The sequence below is a fragment of the Hemisphaericaspora subhashii genome, assembly GCF_019202705.1.
Source record: "Hemisphaericaspora subhashii strain CBS 10753 chromosome Unknown scaffold130, whole genome shotgun sequence".
Lineage (NCBI taxonomy): Eukaryota > Fungi > Ascomycota > Pichiomycetes > Serinales > Debaryomycetaceae > Hemisphaericaspora > Hemisphaericaspora subhashii.
Window position 1 is genome coordinate 18055 of NW_026057335.1, and position 15997 is coordinate 34051.

The 15997-nt window shown below is 34.1% G+C and overlaps 6 protein-coding genes across 6 annotated transcripts; 1 reads left to right on the forward strand and 5 right to left on the reverse strand. All coding sequences in view use genetic code 12, as the record gives it.

Moving 5' to 3' along the window:
- Positions 1-130: 130 nt before the first annotated feature.
- On the reverse strand, positions 131-1657 carry J8A68_003963 (uncharacterized protein; the record flags this gene model as incomplete). Its single annotated transcript, XM_049407872.1, has 1 exon — positions 131-1657. One exon carries the CDS (start codon positions 1655-1657, stop codon positions 131-133), a length of 1527 nt encoding a protein of 508 aa, XP_049262753.1.
- A 2523-nt stretch (positions 1658-4180) lies between these two features.
- On the reverse strand, positions 4181-5317 carry J8A68_003964 (uncharacterized protein; the record flags this gene model as incomplete). The annotated part of the gene is made up of 1 exon (XM_049407873.1): positions 4181-5317. The coding sequence occupies one exon, from the start codon at positions 5315-5317 to the stop codon at positions 4181-4183; it is 1137 nt and encodes a 378-aa protein (XP_049262754.1).
- A 729-nt stretch (positions 5318-6046) lies between these two features.
- J8A68_003965 (coatomer subunit zeta) lies at positions 6047-6637 on the reverse strand (the record flags this gene model as incomplete). The annotated part of the gene is made up of 1 exon (XM_049407874.1): positions 6047-6637. One exon carries the CDS (start codon positions 6635-6637, stop codon positions 6047-6049), a length of 591 nt encoding a protein of 196 aa, XP_049262755.1.
- A 461-nt stretch (positions 6638-7098) lies between these two features.
- VTC3 (vacuolar transporter chaperone) lies at positions 7099-9573 on the reverse strand (the record flags this gene model as incomplete). Its single annotated transcript, XM_049407875.1, has 1 exon — positions 7099-9573. One exon carries the CDS (start codon positions 9571-9573, stop codon positions 7099-7101), a length of 2475 nt encoding a protein of 824 aa, XP_049262756.1.
- A 3081-nt stretch (positions 9574-12654) lies between these two features.
- ULP2 (SUMO protease) lies at positions 12655-14163 on the forward strand (the record flags this gene model as incomplete). The annotated part of the gene is made up of 1 exon (XM_049407876.1): positions 12655-14163. One exon carries the CDS (start codon positions 12655-12657, stop codon positions 14161-14163), a length of 1509 nt encoding a protein of 502 aa, XP_049262757.1.
- A 671-nt stretch (positions 14164-14834) lies between these two features.
- Positions 14835-15997, reverse strand: J8A68_003968 (uncharacterized protein; the record flags this gene model as incomplete). The annotated part of the gene is made up of 1 exon (XM_049407877.1): positions 14835-15997. A coding segment is annotated over one exon (1163 nt), but the record flags the coding sequence as incomplete, so codon positions are not given.

Genomic DNA, 15997 nt, shown 5'->3' on the forward strand with positions numbered 1-15997 from the left:
ATGTCCCTAACTATTAATACTAAATAAAAACATGAATACGTAAATATTTCCTTTCTTTTTAAATTAAAACCAACCAATCTAATTTTATAACAAAAACTTTTTGAGTAATATCTCATCATAATCATCATCATTAATGAATTCCTCGTTTCATTTTAAGTGATTCGCGTTTCTTCTCACTCAAACTAAACAGTAAATACATCCCATTGGTATTGATTCTATCACCATTAGAATCTGGACTGCCACCAAGTGGTGAGGAATTCGTTGATGCAATATTGTTATTATTATACGAAGGGGGAGCAATAGGAAATGCGCTAAATGTTTCTTCAGGAGGAAGAACCGATGACAGGAATGGAGAATCTAACCTCAGATTGCTCTTAGTGTTACTATTGTTATATGAAGGACCTCCATTTCCAATACTCAATGAGTTCAACCCTTGAATATTGGCAATATCAGTGTTTATATTCAATGCTTGAGGTAAACTAGCTCTTGAGGATGATCTTGGTCTTTGCCCAAAATTGAAATCGTCAATCTCTACTCCAGGTGTTTGGAGTGCCGAAAAAGGAGGCGTATTGGGTTTCATATTACTTGGTGGTGATGATGAGTTATTGTTGTTTTGATAATCCATCATCATTGAACTAAATTGTGGATGTGGAGGTTGAAACTGGGAAGCATTTGTTGTTGGTGCACTGCGATTTATAAGTGATTGTGGAACGGATTCTTGTAAGGAATCAGTACTGATATTGAAATGAGTATGACCAGAGTATGGAGCCTTTAAATTACCCATATTTCCAACATGCAACCAATTATTACTATTATTTCTCGTCAAAGATTGCTTCCTTAAATTCAAAGAAGATGAAGATGATCTTGACCTCGATTGACCACTACTGGTACTACTTCCAGTACCATTTGCAAAATTGGTAACATTCATTTCATTAAGTGACAAGTTCGAAATTGATGAATTTCTAATAGCCAGGCTGTATACTTGAACCGACGTCACATCTGGAAGTTTTGAATTCAGAGCACTACATAAATCCAATAATCTCCTTCTTATTAATTGTAAAAAGAATGGCTGATGTTCTTGATTTTTCAAATAGTCTCGATTTATTATACTCTGTTGATCAAATAATGGGGGGTTGGGAGAATTTGTTAATTTAATTAAACTAGACATGGTTTCATTGGCAACTTTTCCAACAAGTCCACTGGGAGGGATAGCCCCCAGAAATGGAGTGGTCGTGGGTAATGATAATATTTGGGAATATGTAGACAATAATAATTGATCAAAATGATTAGTAAAACTAATTGAATAATTTCGCTTGCAAAAATTGGAAGGTTCATCAATATCTGTCAATATATCATCTGATTCATTATATTCTGGATTTTGATAGAAAGCTCCTGCTTGTCTATTCGGAGGAGGTGCAAAAAAGAACTGGTTTGCTTCTCTCTGTGATGAAGAGACTGATTGTTGAAAATATTGAAGTTGTTGCTGTTGAAGCGGTTGTAAATCCTGGTGGGGTGGTAATCCATTTGATGGAAGTTGTGGAGGATCTATAGGGGTTTTTAGTGTTTGTTCAATTGGTGTGAATGGCCTACCAGGAACGTCACCAAAGTCGTTTATTTTATTTAACTTAAGGGACAAATTCAAATTTTTGTTTAACATGGTGAATGGGTTAAATTTTCGTTTCTTAGTTTGCGGAAGTGACAGTGGATTGGTCAATGTGGAAAAGCGGTGGGGGATAATATTGCAAATGTCTATAAAATATATATTAACGGAAGAAACCAACGAGGTCTTGTAAATGGAAGACTCGGGTGTGGAAGCAATTGTTGAAAAAAAAAGGCAAACAAACGCGTTACAATGGAAAAATGTAAACTTTTGAACTCAACAGAATAGGGAGGTATAATGAGTTCGTTCTTTTAATTTGTAGTGGGAATACACTTGTATGTTGGGGAATATGACACTCTCGATTAATTATAAAAAAAAGTTGCAAGGAGTGTTTAATGATATTTGATTATATACGCTCGTTTAAATGTCGACGATAAAGTAAAGTTAAACTTCAAATGGAACACAAAAGGTTAAGGTACAAAACAAACACAAAATCTTTTTAACTTTTACAAAGGCTTATTCTTATTATATTTTTGGAATAAAGGAATGGGGTGGGGCGGCGTGGGGTGGGGTGGCGGAGGACTTGGTGGCAAATAAGTTGTTATACGTTCTCTTCTGTATAATTGAAAGTCAAATGAATGTCAAGTAATGAAAGTTGGAAAAGAAAGCATGCATTAAATGAAAGAAAGAAAAGAAAGAAAGAAAGAAAAGAAGAGAAATAGAATTACGTTTTTTTGTGTGTGTGGTTTTGGGGGGTTTTCAGGGGTTGAAGTATTGTTCGATGATAAAGTCACCCAACGCATTCATCTAACAGTGTACAAAACGCGTGTTCTTATTTGGAAAGGGTTTTTGTTACTTCATGTGGTACAACTTAGCCCCCCACTGCCAAACAATCACGGGAAAAAAATAATAACAGATGAAGAATTCTGAAACTCACCTACACTAACTTGCATGATATCACTTCTGTCAAGAATCAAAAATAATTGCTTGTGTTTAATCTCTTGATTCTGTATATCTACCCTTGGAACATTCTTTGGAAGGATGGCTGTTCTGTTCTCGAAGTTAATATAATAGGGTTTCTTGCGTTAGAAACTTTCGATTTTACATGCACAATAATTTAACTACAATGGGAAACGGAGAAAACTTGAAATGCGTTTATTTTTGCGAACGCGTTTAATTTGACTTCCTAATTGGGAATAATTGGGTTTGACCACATTTTTTAAGTTATACACAAAGGTGACAGCTTTTTTTTGAAACAACTATAGCAATTCTCGTTTAAAACTTTGTTTCAAGATACAGTTGTCAAGAAAAGCAATAGATGGAAGTTAAAAGATGATTCATGATTCATGATTCATGGTTGTATATCCAACCATTTTACCTGCGTAATATTTTCCCAAAAAAAATTTTAATTACTTAATAGCCTATTCTTTTTTAGTCAACTTTTCCGAGGCTCAGTCTTAAACTATTACATAAGGGCACATGATGTGATTGCTGATTTTGATCTTCTTTGTTTTATTTTCCTTGAAGTGTTTCCCCATCTCAATTTCGTGAGGCAACAAAGAGCACAACAAGCTGAATTGAAGGATAAATGCGAAGCCTCCTTCATTCATTACATTATTGACTCGGACCCCTAATCTAGACTATTGTTGTTACACAATTAAATTGTTTTCTAATTATAATTTTAATGGCATAATTTGTAAAAATTGAATTGACAATATGCATGCAAGTGTGTGCATCTTGTGCAAGTAACATGTTTTAAACTTTTCGATAAAGTCACTTTTTTACATGACAATCGTAACTATGACTTCAAAAAAGAATTCATAGAATGGCTACATCCCAAAGAGGCTAATCTATTTCGTCTTATCAGAGACAAGCAATGTTTCACCGGGTACAAGAAAAGGCTAATTATGATCTAAGCTTCGGTTGCATGTTGGGGTAGTGTACATCCGCAAGACTCTGCCAATTAGCGGATCTGTTCACCCTTGTCTCCGGAGCACTACTTGGGGGTCCTGAATATTTCGAAAAAGGTATGGCTACAAATGAAATTCACAAACTTCGTAGAGAGATACAGGGGTATTCATATTTGAGCTCCGGTCATGTGCGTCCAGATAGGGGTACTATTTACATCATACGCCAATTCCTTCTCGCCGACTAAAGAAGTCAATTGGTGACATCGATTCTCCCACAACTGTAGCAACACATCTCTCCTTTCAGGTATTCGTTTCTCCTTTCGCATGTTTCAGGATAGAATGCATAAGAACTATGTTGGATGATAGAGGTCAGTTTTCCCCTATTCCCACGATGTACAAAATCCAAAGGGATGTTTATTCTCTATTAACTTACTACGATAACTAAAACCCCTTTATGATACAACACTAGATTGAAAACCGAGTACCTCCATGCACTAGTCATACGGTTGCAACGCTTTCTTGAATGGTGTCACAATATCACGTGTTTGCAGCACTTCGTTCGTTCCTTGCGACTTCCTTTCATGTTGATGGGGAACCTACAGTACTCTAATGAAGACTTATCCCATCAAAAATGTAACCTTATTATTAAATGAAGACACGTATTAGCGTATCACATAAACATCAAATTGTTGTCTCCTCCAATTCCTTCATCACTTATGATCATCCCATCATGGGTCTCATCATGACCATGATCAAACAATAAATTATCGTCCTGTACCAATTCATTAGTCTCAACATGATCGTCATGTTCATGGTCGTGACTTCCATTGTCTATATCCATTTCGTCCGATCCATCATTATCTTGAAGAAATTTACTTAAATCATCTTCTAATAAATGTTGGTTGTATTGCAAGTTATACGGCAATATACTGGTTAATTCTTCTGACGGTTTTATGACCGGCTGTTCTTCCTCCTGAGTCTGACCATTTCCGGTGGCTTCTTCTTCTGGTTGTTCAAGAGCTTCTATTTCTTCCACTATATAATCATTCTTATGCAAGTTATATAAATGTTGATTTATCCTATCCAAATTACTTGTTCTCTTATCTTTATTCTTAATCTCAACTGGATGGAATTTATTATTATTTTGATATTTTAAAAATTCATCAATAATTGGATCAGAAGTATTCAAAAATTTCAAATCATGACCTAATTTCAAATCCTTCTCAATCAAATAATTAAGCCACTTTAATCGATCTTTACTAGTTATATCATCCTCTTCTTCTGCATCTTCATGACCATGATGATCAGGGTCGTTTAATTTCAATTGATTATAATAATCTTGACGTTCTTTATATTTCCGTTTCCGTCGCTGTTGATCAGTTTCACCATCGTTTAAATCCAATTTTCGCTTTTCTATCAAATTTTTAATATAAGCATCCAGTAATTCATTCAATCTTTTGGCAGTTTGGAAATTTTCATTATATAATGGCCAATTCACAAATGAATCCATTGATTTGGTATTATATTTTGATTCTTCAAATGTATCGTCAAATAATTGTAAGATGTTATTCGGTTTGATGGATCCAATAAGAATTAAAGCTTGTGTAATATCTTGTAGTTCGACATTATTGGATCTTGTACGTAATTGACTACATTTAAGACATGTTTTGATTAATTTGGTGAAATATTGAATATATAAATCAGTAATGATATTTAATGTTGATGGTTTACATTTATCGAATCCACTTGCTTTTAATATTTGTGCTATTGATATTCTTAGCAACATAAAATTAAATGAATCTTCCATATTCGATTAGATTACTTGCTTCCAAATATACCAGACAGGGAAACTGTATTGCTATTGTTATAAAGAAATCTAATGGGTTGTTAAAGCGTGATGAAATTTGGAGTTTTTTTTACACTGGCCGGAAGCGCGACATATGTCTCTAATTAATGTCGTATCTGCTGCTGGCCAGGTTCCACATTCACCAACCCATATGTGGAAGAGGAATAAATTAAGAAGCAGGCTCAAGTTTTAGTAATCTTTCTTGTTGGTGAAGCGGAGCCTTGGGGCCCGTTGGTTGAAGCCAAGAGTCATTGGGCATGTTGTAAAGCAATAAAGTGGTTATTTGGGACATCCTTTTGGACACTAACCAGCTATTCTTGCAATGAAACCATCAAAGCTTCATGTTCATGTAAATGAGATCCTCAACTAGAATTAGGTTTAAGTAGACGTGTCTGAGCAGTATTTAATACTTCAATCTCTATCAAGGTCTAGGGAAGATCTATAGGATTATAAAATTTTTATACTTTTCGGCTGCCAACTTTTTAGTATCTCTTAGAATGGAAAGAGAATGTAGTAGTCATCTGGACACTTCAATGACCTTATGAAATAAATAAAACAAGAGATAGTGAGTAATAAAAGGGAGTCTAAGCAATTCGATGAAGAACTTGACTACGAAATCACTTAGCAAAATTGTATCTGTAATTGTATTAAAATATATGTAGAGAAGTGTAGATCTAACTAAAACCTAACTTATAAACCCTGTTGTAATCTTTCACCAATCTTTTTAGAAGCAAATGACAAAGCATTGAATATACCCTTTTCACTAATATCAATATTTTTCAAATTAACATCATATTGAGCTGTTGGAGGATTAGTAACTCTAGAAACAATAGTAGCAGGATCATATTCAATAATAATCCCATCATCTATAGTTTCATCAATTGCTAAACTTACCATATCATACTTTTCTATAATTGTTTGTTTATCAATTACATTATCTAATAAGATATTCAAACTTTCAAATAAATTTGTCATGGTTGAAAAAATTAATGATTCATTTTCATTAATTTTAGCAACAAATATTAAAATTATATCATTGGTTTGTTTATAAGTGATCAAATGATTATCATAAAGAATAATATCTTGATGAACTTTATTAATCTTGCTAAATAAATTGGTTTCGAATTTATGTTGTTGTGATTGATTTTCAAATTCAGCTGGAGTACTGGAGGTTCCAGCATCAGTTAATGATGGTTGATAATACTTGGCATATAATCGACGACCTTCATTGTCTAATATTAGAACGGCTGATACTGTATATAATGATATATTTAATGACATGGTTAATGCTTGCTGTTTTGTAGTTCTATCTGCCTGGACTGAACAACTTTTGTTTCAAAATTAGGAACCACCGTGGAAATTTTCAACGGAGTGGTTATGTGCAGGTTGGATCACGTGTGCTGATTTTTGTCCTCATTATTTTGCACCCATTGAATAACAGAACGGAATATCTAGTATCCAATGACAGCAATCAGCTTTCTGGAAGGACTAACTGTGTATTGGAAGTATGTCCCTATAACTGTTGACAACCCTGACTTCAAAGTTTAGTATTCTCTATTTTGGTGCTCGAAAAATCTTCACCAATAGTTGTCCCAGCGAAACGACCAGAGAATATGTACTCTCCAAGTCTACGTCTACAATCCATGACAAGTTAAAAGAATCTTTAAATTGATAAGATGTCCATTTAAAAAGAATATTACTATACACAAATAAAAAAAAAGGAAAACACAGTCAAACTCAAACTAATTAACCAAATTAATAACAAATTCATGAATACTTCTATGCATATCATTCTTGGCATAAAATTCATCATTATCCATCATAGCAATACTTTTCCAACCAAAGATGAAATTAACAATCAAAGCAAAAATCAATCCAATTGCAACAATCAATGGTCCAAATGAATTATCTAAATGTTTATCACTTCTTTCTAAAATGATATTTCTTCTTTGCATAAAAATATAATATCCCCAAATTCCACTAAATAAAGTTAAACCAAAATAAAAATATGCTAAATAAGTTGATAAATTTTCAAAATTGGAATTCATAGTACTTGAATAAATAATAAATGTTAAACCAGATAATAATGTAGTTACATGTAACCAACGATTAAAAGTACGCTCATTAGCTAACCAAACTTTTGGTTCAATTTTAATTGGACCCATATTCTTAATCCATTGTTCTGGTTTACTAACACCAACCGGTAAATCAACTTCTTCTTCTTCAGAATCAATATCGGCCAATTTTGAGAATCTTGAAGGGATATTAAGTAATCTAACCAAAGGATTGACTCTACGATCATCTTCTTCATCTTCAAATTCAGATGATTGATCATCAGTAGTCATTGAAATCCCACGATTTGGACCATTTGGACGTCCAGGTTCTTCTTCGGCAATAGTGGTGATTTTACCAGTAGATGATGACCCAACTGGTGGAATTGATGATTCGATTGATTCTTCTTCAAGATCATCTTCATTTTTATATAATATTGAACCTGAGAATGATGCTGAACGAGGTTGGAAATTAGCTGAGTTGTTTTTAAGAATCATGGATTTAAATTTAGATAAATTATCTTCAACAGTTAAATCAGTTGAAATTCCTTGGATATTGGTATTGGTACTTCTAATTGGAATCCTGGGGACATCTTCAATTATACCACCATCTAACTCATTAAACCACATTGGAATATTATCTAATTTATCATCTTCCAAAAATAAACAAGCAACTCCATGAATAAATTTCGAGAAATTTGGAATTTCTTTAACTAAATAAGAAGAATTAATTAATTCATTAATCCATTGTAATTTTTTGAAATTTTTAACTGAAGATTTCTTAATTTTAATTTCCATAGTTGAATAAGGGAATTTATTAAATTCACCTTTACGTAAGAATTGCTGAGGTTTTGCAGCTTGATCAATATCTAATCTGTGCCATTGATTTGGATCTCTAATAGGTAATTGAGGATCAAATGAATCTTCTCTAATAAAAGTCAAATTAGAATCAATAATGATTCTAATCTTATCATCCCCTGGGATTTGGAATGCAGTACGTTTATAAGTTGTTCTTAAAACTGGTTGTAAATTATGTTCATTAATAAAATCTAATAATTTCTTAACATTGGCTTCACCATTAAGTTTAGCTAATTTTCTTGGAATTTCTTTATGAATTACAAATTGATTAATATATTTTTGTCTTAATTCAATTTTATCATCTAAATGGAAAGTTGAATTTAAATCAAATTCTTTTCTTTCCATAGTAATTTTTGGCTTATCTGATAATTTCCCATTCCACTTAATTCTAAGGGTTGATGAATTATTTAATTTTGTTAATTTATTATTATAAAGATCAAAATGTTCATTATCAAAATATAAACAATTGATAGTCTGATTATTAACATTAGAATCTTCTTCTTCCTCTTCATCATCCTCATCTTCTTCATCTTGATCATTATCAGCATTATTATAAATTAAAACTGGTAAATGTCTTAAAATGGTAGTTTTAACTTCCATTAAATTATCTGGATGAATCCAAAATTTAAATGATTGGAATTCACCATTTAAAGCACCATCATTAAAAGAAGATAATTTAGATAATGATAATTCATCAACTTGATAATTATTTCTAACAAATTGAAACAACGTACCAATCTTATATAATAATGGAGAATAATCTTCAGAATGGAAAGGTAATTTCTTCAATCTAACACTAAGTAAAGCTTTAACTGAATAATTAGCATGTAATCTATCATGTTTCTTAACAATTTTAATAAACCCAGTATAATTTAATCTTTGGAAATGTTCTAATAATTGAGCTTGTTCCATAATTTCATCCAATTTCTTCAGGAATGATTCAACATTGAATGAAGCCCTTTGTTCAGTTTCAAGTTGTAATTCATCTAATTTTTCATTTAATTCTTCATATTTATCATGTTGAAAAGTATAAACTTTTTCTAAACTTTCATCTAAAGCAGTTACGAAATTTTGTTCATCTTTATCAGTCCAATTATTTTTAAGAATAACACCTTCTTTTAATAACTTCTTTAAATGATTATAATTGATATAATATTGTTTCCATGGAGGATAGCTTTCTCGTTCTAATTTTGTACCAAATAACATTTTAGTTTGACTTGATGGAGATGGTGGCTGTTCTTCTTGTTCTAATGATTGTTCAATTAAATGTTCTTCGTGTAGACTTCCTGAGGTTGGTGAAACTGACATAATATTTAGAATGAGGATTAATTGTAATTGGGTGTGGAGGGGGGAGGGAAAGGATTTTTACTTAATTATCTTGGGAAAGAAAAATGGGTTGTTGTTGTAAAAATAAAAATTGGATGAGATTTCAAGAAATAATTAAAATTTGTTTCTGTAAAATGCAAATGCAATTTGCTGTATCTTTTTCTATAAACCGTTGATTTTTGATTTGCAGATAATTAATCCTTATTAGTTTCTTCTTCTTGTTCTTCTTCTCCTACGTTCTACTAGTAATTCTTACTTTATAGAAGTTGTGTATAATATTTAACAATTAAATTTTCAAATAATTAAATTTCTTAATTTTAATTTATTTGCTTGGAGGGGGGTGGGTGGTGGGGTGTTGGAAGGAAGTGGTGATGTATTGATGAAACAAAAAAAAAATGTAAAAAAAAGAGAGAATTTTTGGAAGAGAGATTAGTTGCAAGAGAGATGCATTCCTTTTAAATGAATATCCTGTTGCTGTTCAATTGGTATTCGTATGAAGTAATACCTTACACGGGGAATAGAGATTAATTAATTCAAATATTAATTTACACTGTAAAAATATTATTATTATTATTTTTATTGATTATTTAATAACTAGGCTTAAAAATATTAAAATAATTTTTACCAATCTTGTGTCTTCTTCTTCATTTCTTTTTATACCTTTTCATCTTCTCATATAAACAGTGTCTTGAAATGGATTGTCTAGATAGAAGAATGAACAATCATCTTCTAGATGTAAAGTATTAGCAACTATTGATTTTGCATGGAATCTATGTCTTATTCTATTGGACACATCTTGTGAGGACAAGAACTGAAATTTTGATATGTCAAGCAAAAAAAAAAAGGACAAGAAACGTGCACCTACTTTTGTAGCCGTACATAAAATATCTGTTACTTTTGTAACCATTTTCTCTTCTCTTCTCTTCTCTTCTCCTTCTTGTTCTTCTCCTTCTCCTTTGGGTCCAAACTCTCTGTCTGATATTGCATGAATCCTATGCTGACTGTACTAAATTTAGCATCTACATGTATCCCACAGATTCTTGAAGTTTCCAGCTTCCAAGGATATATAAAAAAGTTGTTTTTCATGATCAACTAGTTTTCGGGTAAATAAGCGTACCCGCTTTTCTATTTTAGTTGCGTAATGAGAGTGACAAGTCTAGACACAAGTCATAAACGTGATATCTCCATCGCCATGGGAGGAAGAGTTGAAATTACCACGACCTTTTGGTCACGACAATAACATTTTTCATGTCTTAATGAATTGTATATCTGGAAACAATAGAATTTTTGCAATTAAGCGAGTTTTAAAGAGAGAAAAAAAAATAATTCGCAGAAATAAATTAAGGCACCCACGTGTACCCCAGCACATTTTTATTCCCAGTTTGGACCAGTGGGGGGACTTCCATCTCACCAAAATAATTTCTGATGGAGGAGAATCTACAAATTCAACTTTGCTCATCTCATCACAACAACAGCTAACCACTATACACTGATAGATTATTTAAGCTATCTATAATGCCAAGAAGTGAACTAACAATTCGATGTTCATTTTTTAGTCCAAATTCAAAAATAGCTTGGTAGTGGGGCTTGATTGATTTTACGAATTAATTACATTCCTCGGGTGCATTTTTGGTTGGCAACTTTTTTTTTCAACCGCTTTTCGCCCATTGTTCCAACTGTTAAGGATGTGAGTTTTTGTGATGCGAAAGAAATTCATCGACAGAGAAACGAACCGATCTTCATTAATAAATTCGGTTCGATAAAAGTTTTGCCTTGAATAGATATTAAGAAATGATCTATAGATCATGAATGTATCAAAGATCATCTGATAAAACTTGAAAACAACGGACTTGAGGCATTCAATAAATGCCAGATCCACAGCAATACTCATCGTCGATCATGGAACACAAACTGTTTGCAAAAATGATGATTGTAACTTCTTGTAGTTTAATCCTCGTGTGATATCCCTCATTGAAAGCAAACAATTATAATTGTTCATGTCCCCCAAATAACCCTCGTGCTCAGTCGTGTGACCTTTTTTTAAAGTGCACACGAGGGAAGTAAATTGATCTGATTGATTTCTTTGTTTTTAATTTAATCTCGCGAATGGCTTATTAAATCTACTTTTTTTGGATGCACAAAATCCGCCTTAATTGTAATAGTATGCTTTGTTGATGATTTTGTGAACGAAGAAGATAATATCTGATAATTTAAAGGTCTTGTCAGTGTTTTTATACTCATGTGGGTTCCATGGATCGGGTAAGTTTGTAAGAGGCTTAAAATCGAAAGCCAAACCTTAGTTATGCGAATATATTTTCGATTGCCGCAAAATATTGAAGTTGAGAAATAGATTTTTGTTCAATATTTTAGATGCGGTGAATTGACAAAATACCCTATATGAACCATTTATATAATCACCGAACATGCTCTATTGGAGGCCCTCTGAAATAACTCCCCCTCTCTTCCTTTCTCTCTCTCTCCCTCTCTCTCTCTCTCCCTCTTCACAAAACGTGCAGTAGGCTATTTTCCAGAGGAAACGCTAGGTATATGAAATCACCGCTCCTTTCTAGTTTCGAAAAGACATTCCATTAACTAAAGTCAGAAGGATTGCACAATTCACCAAAAAGTCCTTGTATTAACTAACTCTTTGTTTATCTTTTTATATGTCGTTGTTCTTTGTGATAAAATAGAAGTTGCAAGTTTGGGTAAATTTACAACCAAATGTTGAAAAAATTTGACATACAAAACTCGGTTGCAAAATTACACCAGAAAGTTCAATTGACTATAGAGAACCGTTTTGTTCATTAAACATATCCGAATCATTACTTATACATGACACTAACACACGACATGTGGAAAATCTCCATTAAAAGAATATTATTGTACCTTTTACCGACTCCAACCATATTCCACTTTTGTTAGTGTCACGTGTGCCTAACAAAAATCACTATTGATGTATGGATGTAATTTTCCCTAATAAAACACGATCAACCAGAAAAATCGTCTCTGTTGCCGACTTGGATGGAGGATGAGTTTATCCATTAAGCATTGAAAATGTCTTATATGAACGATATGGACAATCCATTGCTCTTGGACAGCCGACTGTACCAAAGATTACCCAATGAATACAATAATGAAGATCCAATTACCCACAATCCCACCACTACGCACAATGAAGACGCATCTCTTTTGGTGAAGATGTTGCATTTCATCCAAAGCTATTTCAAGATCTATGAATTGTATAATAGATTGCTAGCAACTTTTGCTAATCCAATACCGACACAAGATACATTACCAAAGCAAGAAGAGCCAGTAGATATCGAAAGCTACAACGCTTCTGATTCAGATGTTGAGATAATCAAAGTAAACCAACATATCATAACTAATGATTATCATTTGCTTCAACGGAATACACCAATACGAGAGAATAGTATATTATTATTAGATGATCATCAAGAACAAGACGAAGTGGGCCCCCCGTTTGGTACAACTAGTAGTTCTGACATACTACGTGAATTGGCATTTGCTCGATTAAACAGGACCCAGAAATATCATGATTCCAAACAACAAGCGGCCCATAAAGAACAATATGGAACTGATTTATCCATTGCAGATACATCATCGACAATTAGACCAATGAAATACTACAAACAGCAACCTATGCCATCAACAGTTCGACAATCTGTAAACAGAACTATCTTTGATGAAGAACCCACCAAACCCACTCCATATCAAGAATCAATCCTCAATTATTATATCCCTTCCAAACCACTCTCGATGTCTTCCTATTCCATTATTGATAATTTTATATCTGATTATTATATCGACAAGATTTCTTCAATATATACCAAAGCCCATGATCTGATTCAAGAAATCATAACTCAAAAGCGATTAGAATCAATCTCGAAACTAAAACCACTCACCGATGATCAATTAGCTCACGTATACAAGGCATGGAATTCATCAAATCAACTATTTGTCACCAATTATCAAATAGAAATCTATTCCCGAGATCTACAAACTCTACGTGATGGACTGTGGTTAAACGACAACATTATCGATTATTACTTCAATCTAATCATGAAAGAATATCCCGATGTCTTTGGCTGGACAACCCATTTCTACACGGCATTAGAATCAAAAGGATATCAGGGGGTTGCAAGATGGGCAAAACGAAAGAAATTAAACTCATTTGAGAAGAAAATGATATTAGTCCCCGTCAATATCTCCAACACTCATTGGGCATTAGCTGTTATCAATAACACGGCCAAAACAATCACATATTTTGATTCATTGGATAGGTATAATTCCGGCAATCCCCAAGCTGTGGCCAATTTGAATGAATATATGAAATCAGAAGCGGCGAGATTGGGACTCGGTGAGGTTGAATATCAATTAATAGCACATCTGAAAACACCCCAGCAGAATAATGGGTCTGATTGCGGGGTTTTCACGTGTACGGCGGCGAAACATATTGCTGGGGGGAGACTGTTGAACTATGGTCAGAAGGATATGAAATTGATGAGAAGAAGAATGACTTTTGAAATTATGAATAATAAATTATTAGATTGATATAAGGGGATAGAAGATTTTCTAGTCGGGCAGTTGCGATGTTGTATAGTTGACTAAGAAATTGAGGGTGAAGTTTCCGGATCTAATTTTTTGGTGATAGATAAATTAATAATGTAATTCATGATCATACGGATATCAGAAATGAGAATTACAATCCACTATGGTTAAAGCCTGATCGATGAGAGAGATAAGATAACTCGCGTGTCTTTGAATTCCTTAGCTAGTTCAATTCAAGAAAATCATTTTTAGAGGTGCAAACTTACTAGAACATTTTGTAACTTGGTGTACGTCAAGCGAATTTCTAATTCTCGAAGCCTGTAAACAATATGGATCAACCCATAGACGCTGTCTTAATTGTACCTTGATTGGCACTTATCTTCTGTTCTAGGTTCGTGCATTGTTGCAATCTTACATCAGCGTCAAGCATTTACAGCATGGAGAGTGTAGCTTACGATAAGCTATGTCTAGTTTATATAATGATAGCTTTATGAGTGTTATCTAGAGTAAGAGATTGTCAAAACAAAATTTACAAGTTACAACGAAATTTAAACAAACATAATAAATATAAATTTTTTTGTAAATAAAGGTATAGAAACAAATTCGTCAATCAATGACTTAAAACCAAGCAATAAGTATTTTTTTTGTTTATTTGCAATGTAAAAGTATCATAATTAAATAATCATAAAAACGGAAAGCATAGCAATCACACAGTTTGCTACGGAAACGGAAGACGATAATCTAGCGGACCCCCCAGCAATTCGAACATTAGGTCTGACAACGGCACCGGTAGCGCTGATAACTTGAGATGTTACAGTAGTTGGAACATAGGGCTTGGCAGTATTTCCAGAACCAGCAATTGTGGAATAACCAGTGACTTTTTGTCCATGATCAGGTGAAATATTGATCTCAGCTCTCACAGTTCTCATAGAAGGAGCTACTATTGCTGTAGCGACAGCTTGATCAACCTCGTCAGGAAGTTCAGTTGGAACCTTAGGAACAGTCTTATCTGTACTAGGAGGACGAATAATTATAGCTGTAGTAGGAGGGTTTACAATTGGAATATCGGATGGTGCAATTGGTACAAATGATGAGACGATAACTAGCCCAGGGATAGAAGTTTCAACTTTCAGTGAGGCGATGGGTGGTTCAGGAACGATACCAGTTGCTTCTGCCGGTGGGTCGATACCTGGCCCAGGGGAAGTAGTTGGAACTTCTGGAGGGACCAGGACCACTGGTGTAGTAGTTGCTTCTGGTGGGACGACAGGGGTAGTAGTTGGAACTTCTGGTGAAACTGGTGGGACTACAGGTGTAGCAGTTGGAATTTCTGGAGGGACCACTGGGGTAGTAGTTGGAACTTCTGGTGGGACCGCTGGGGTAGTAGTTGGAACTTCTGGTGGGACCACTGGGGTAGTAGTTGGAACTTCTGGTGGGACCACAGGGGTAGTAGTTGGAACTTCTGGTGGGACTACAGGTGTATCAGTTGGAACTTCTGGTGGGACCACTGGGGTAGTAGTTGGAACTTCTGGTGGAACTGGTGGGACTACAGGTGTAGCAGTTGGAACTTCTGGTGGGACCACTGGGCTAGTAGTTGGAACTGGTGGGACCACAGGGGTAGTAGTTGGAACTGGTGCGACTACAGGTGTAGTAGCTGGAACTTCTGGCGGGATAATAAATGGATCTGAGGATGATTCTTGGGCAGCTACCGTGGTAGTCTCAGTGGCACTCTCAGGAGTAGTTTCGGAGCTTGTATCTTGAGCACTTTCTGGATCAGCTCCTGGAGTTGACTCGGTGGAAGTTGCAGGAGTAGCTTCCGGTTCTCTTCCTGGAGTTCTCC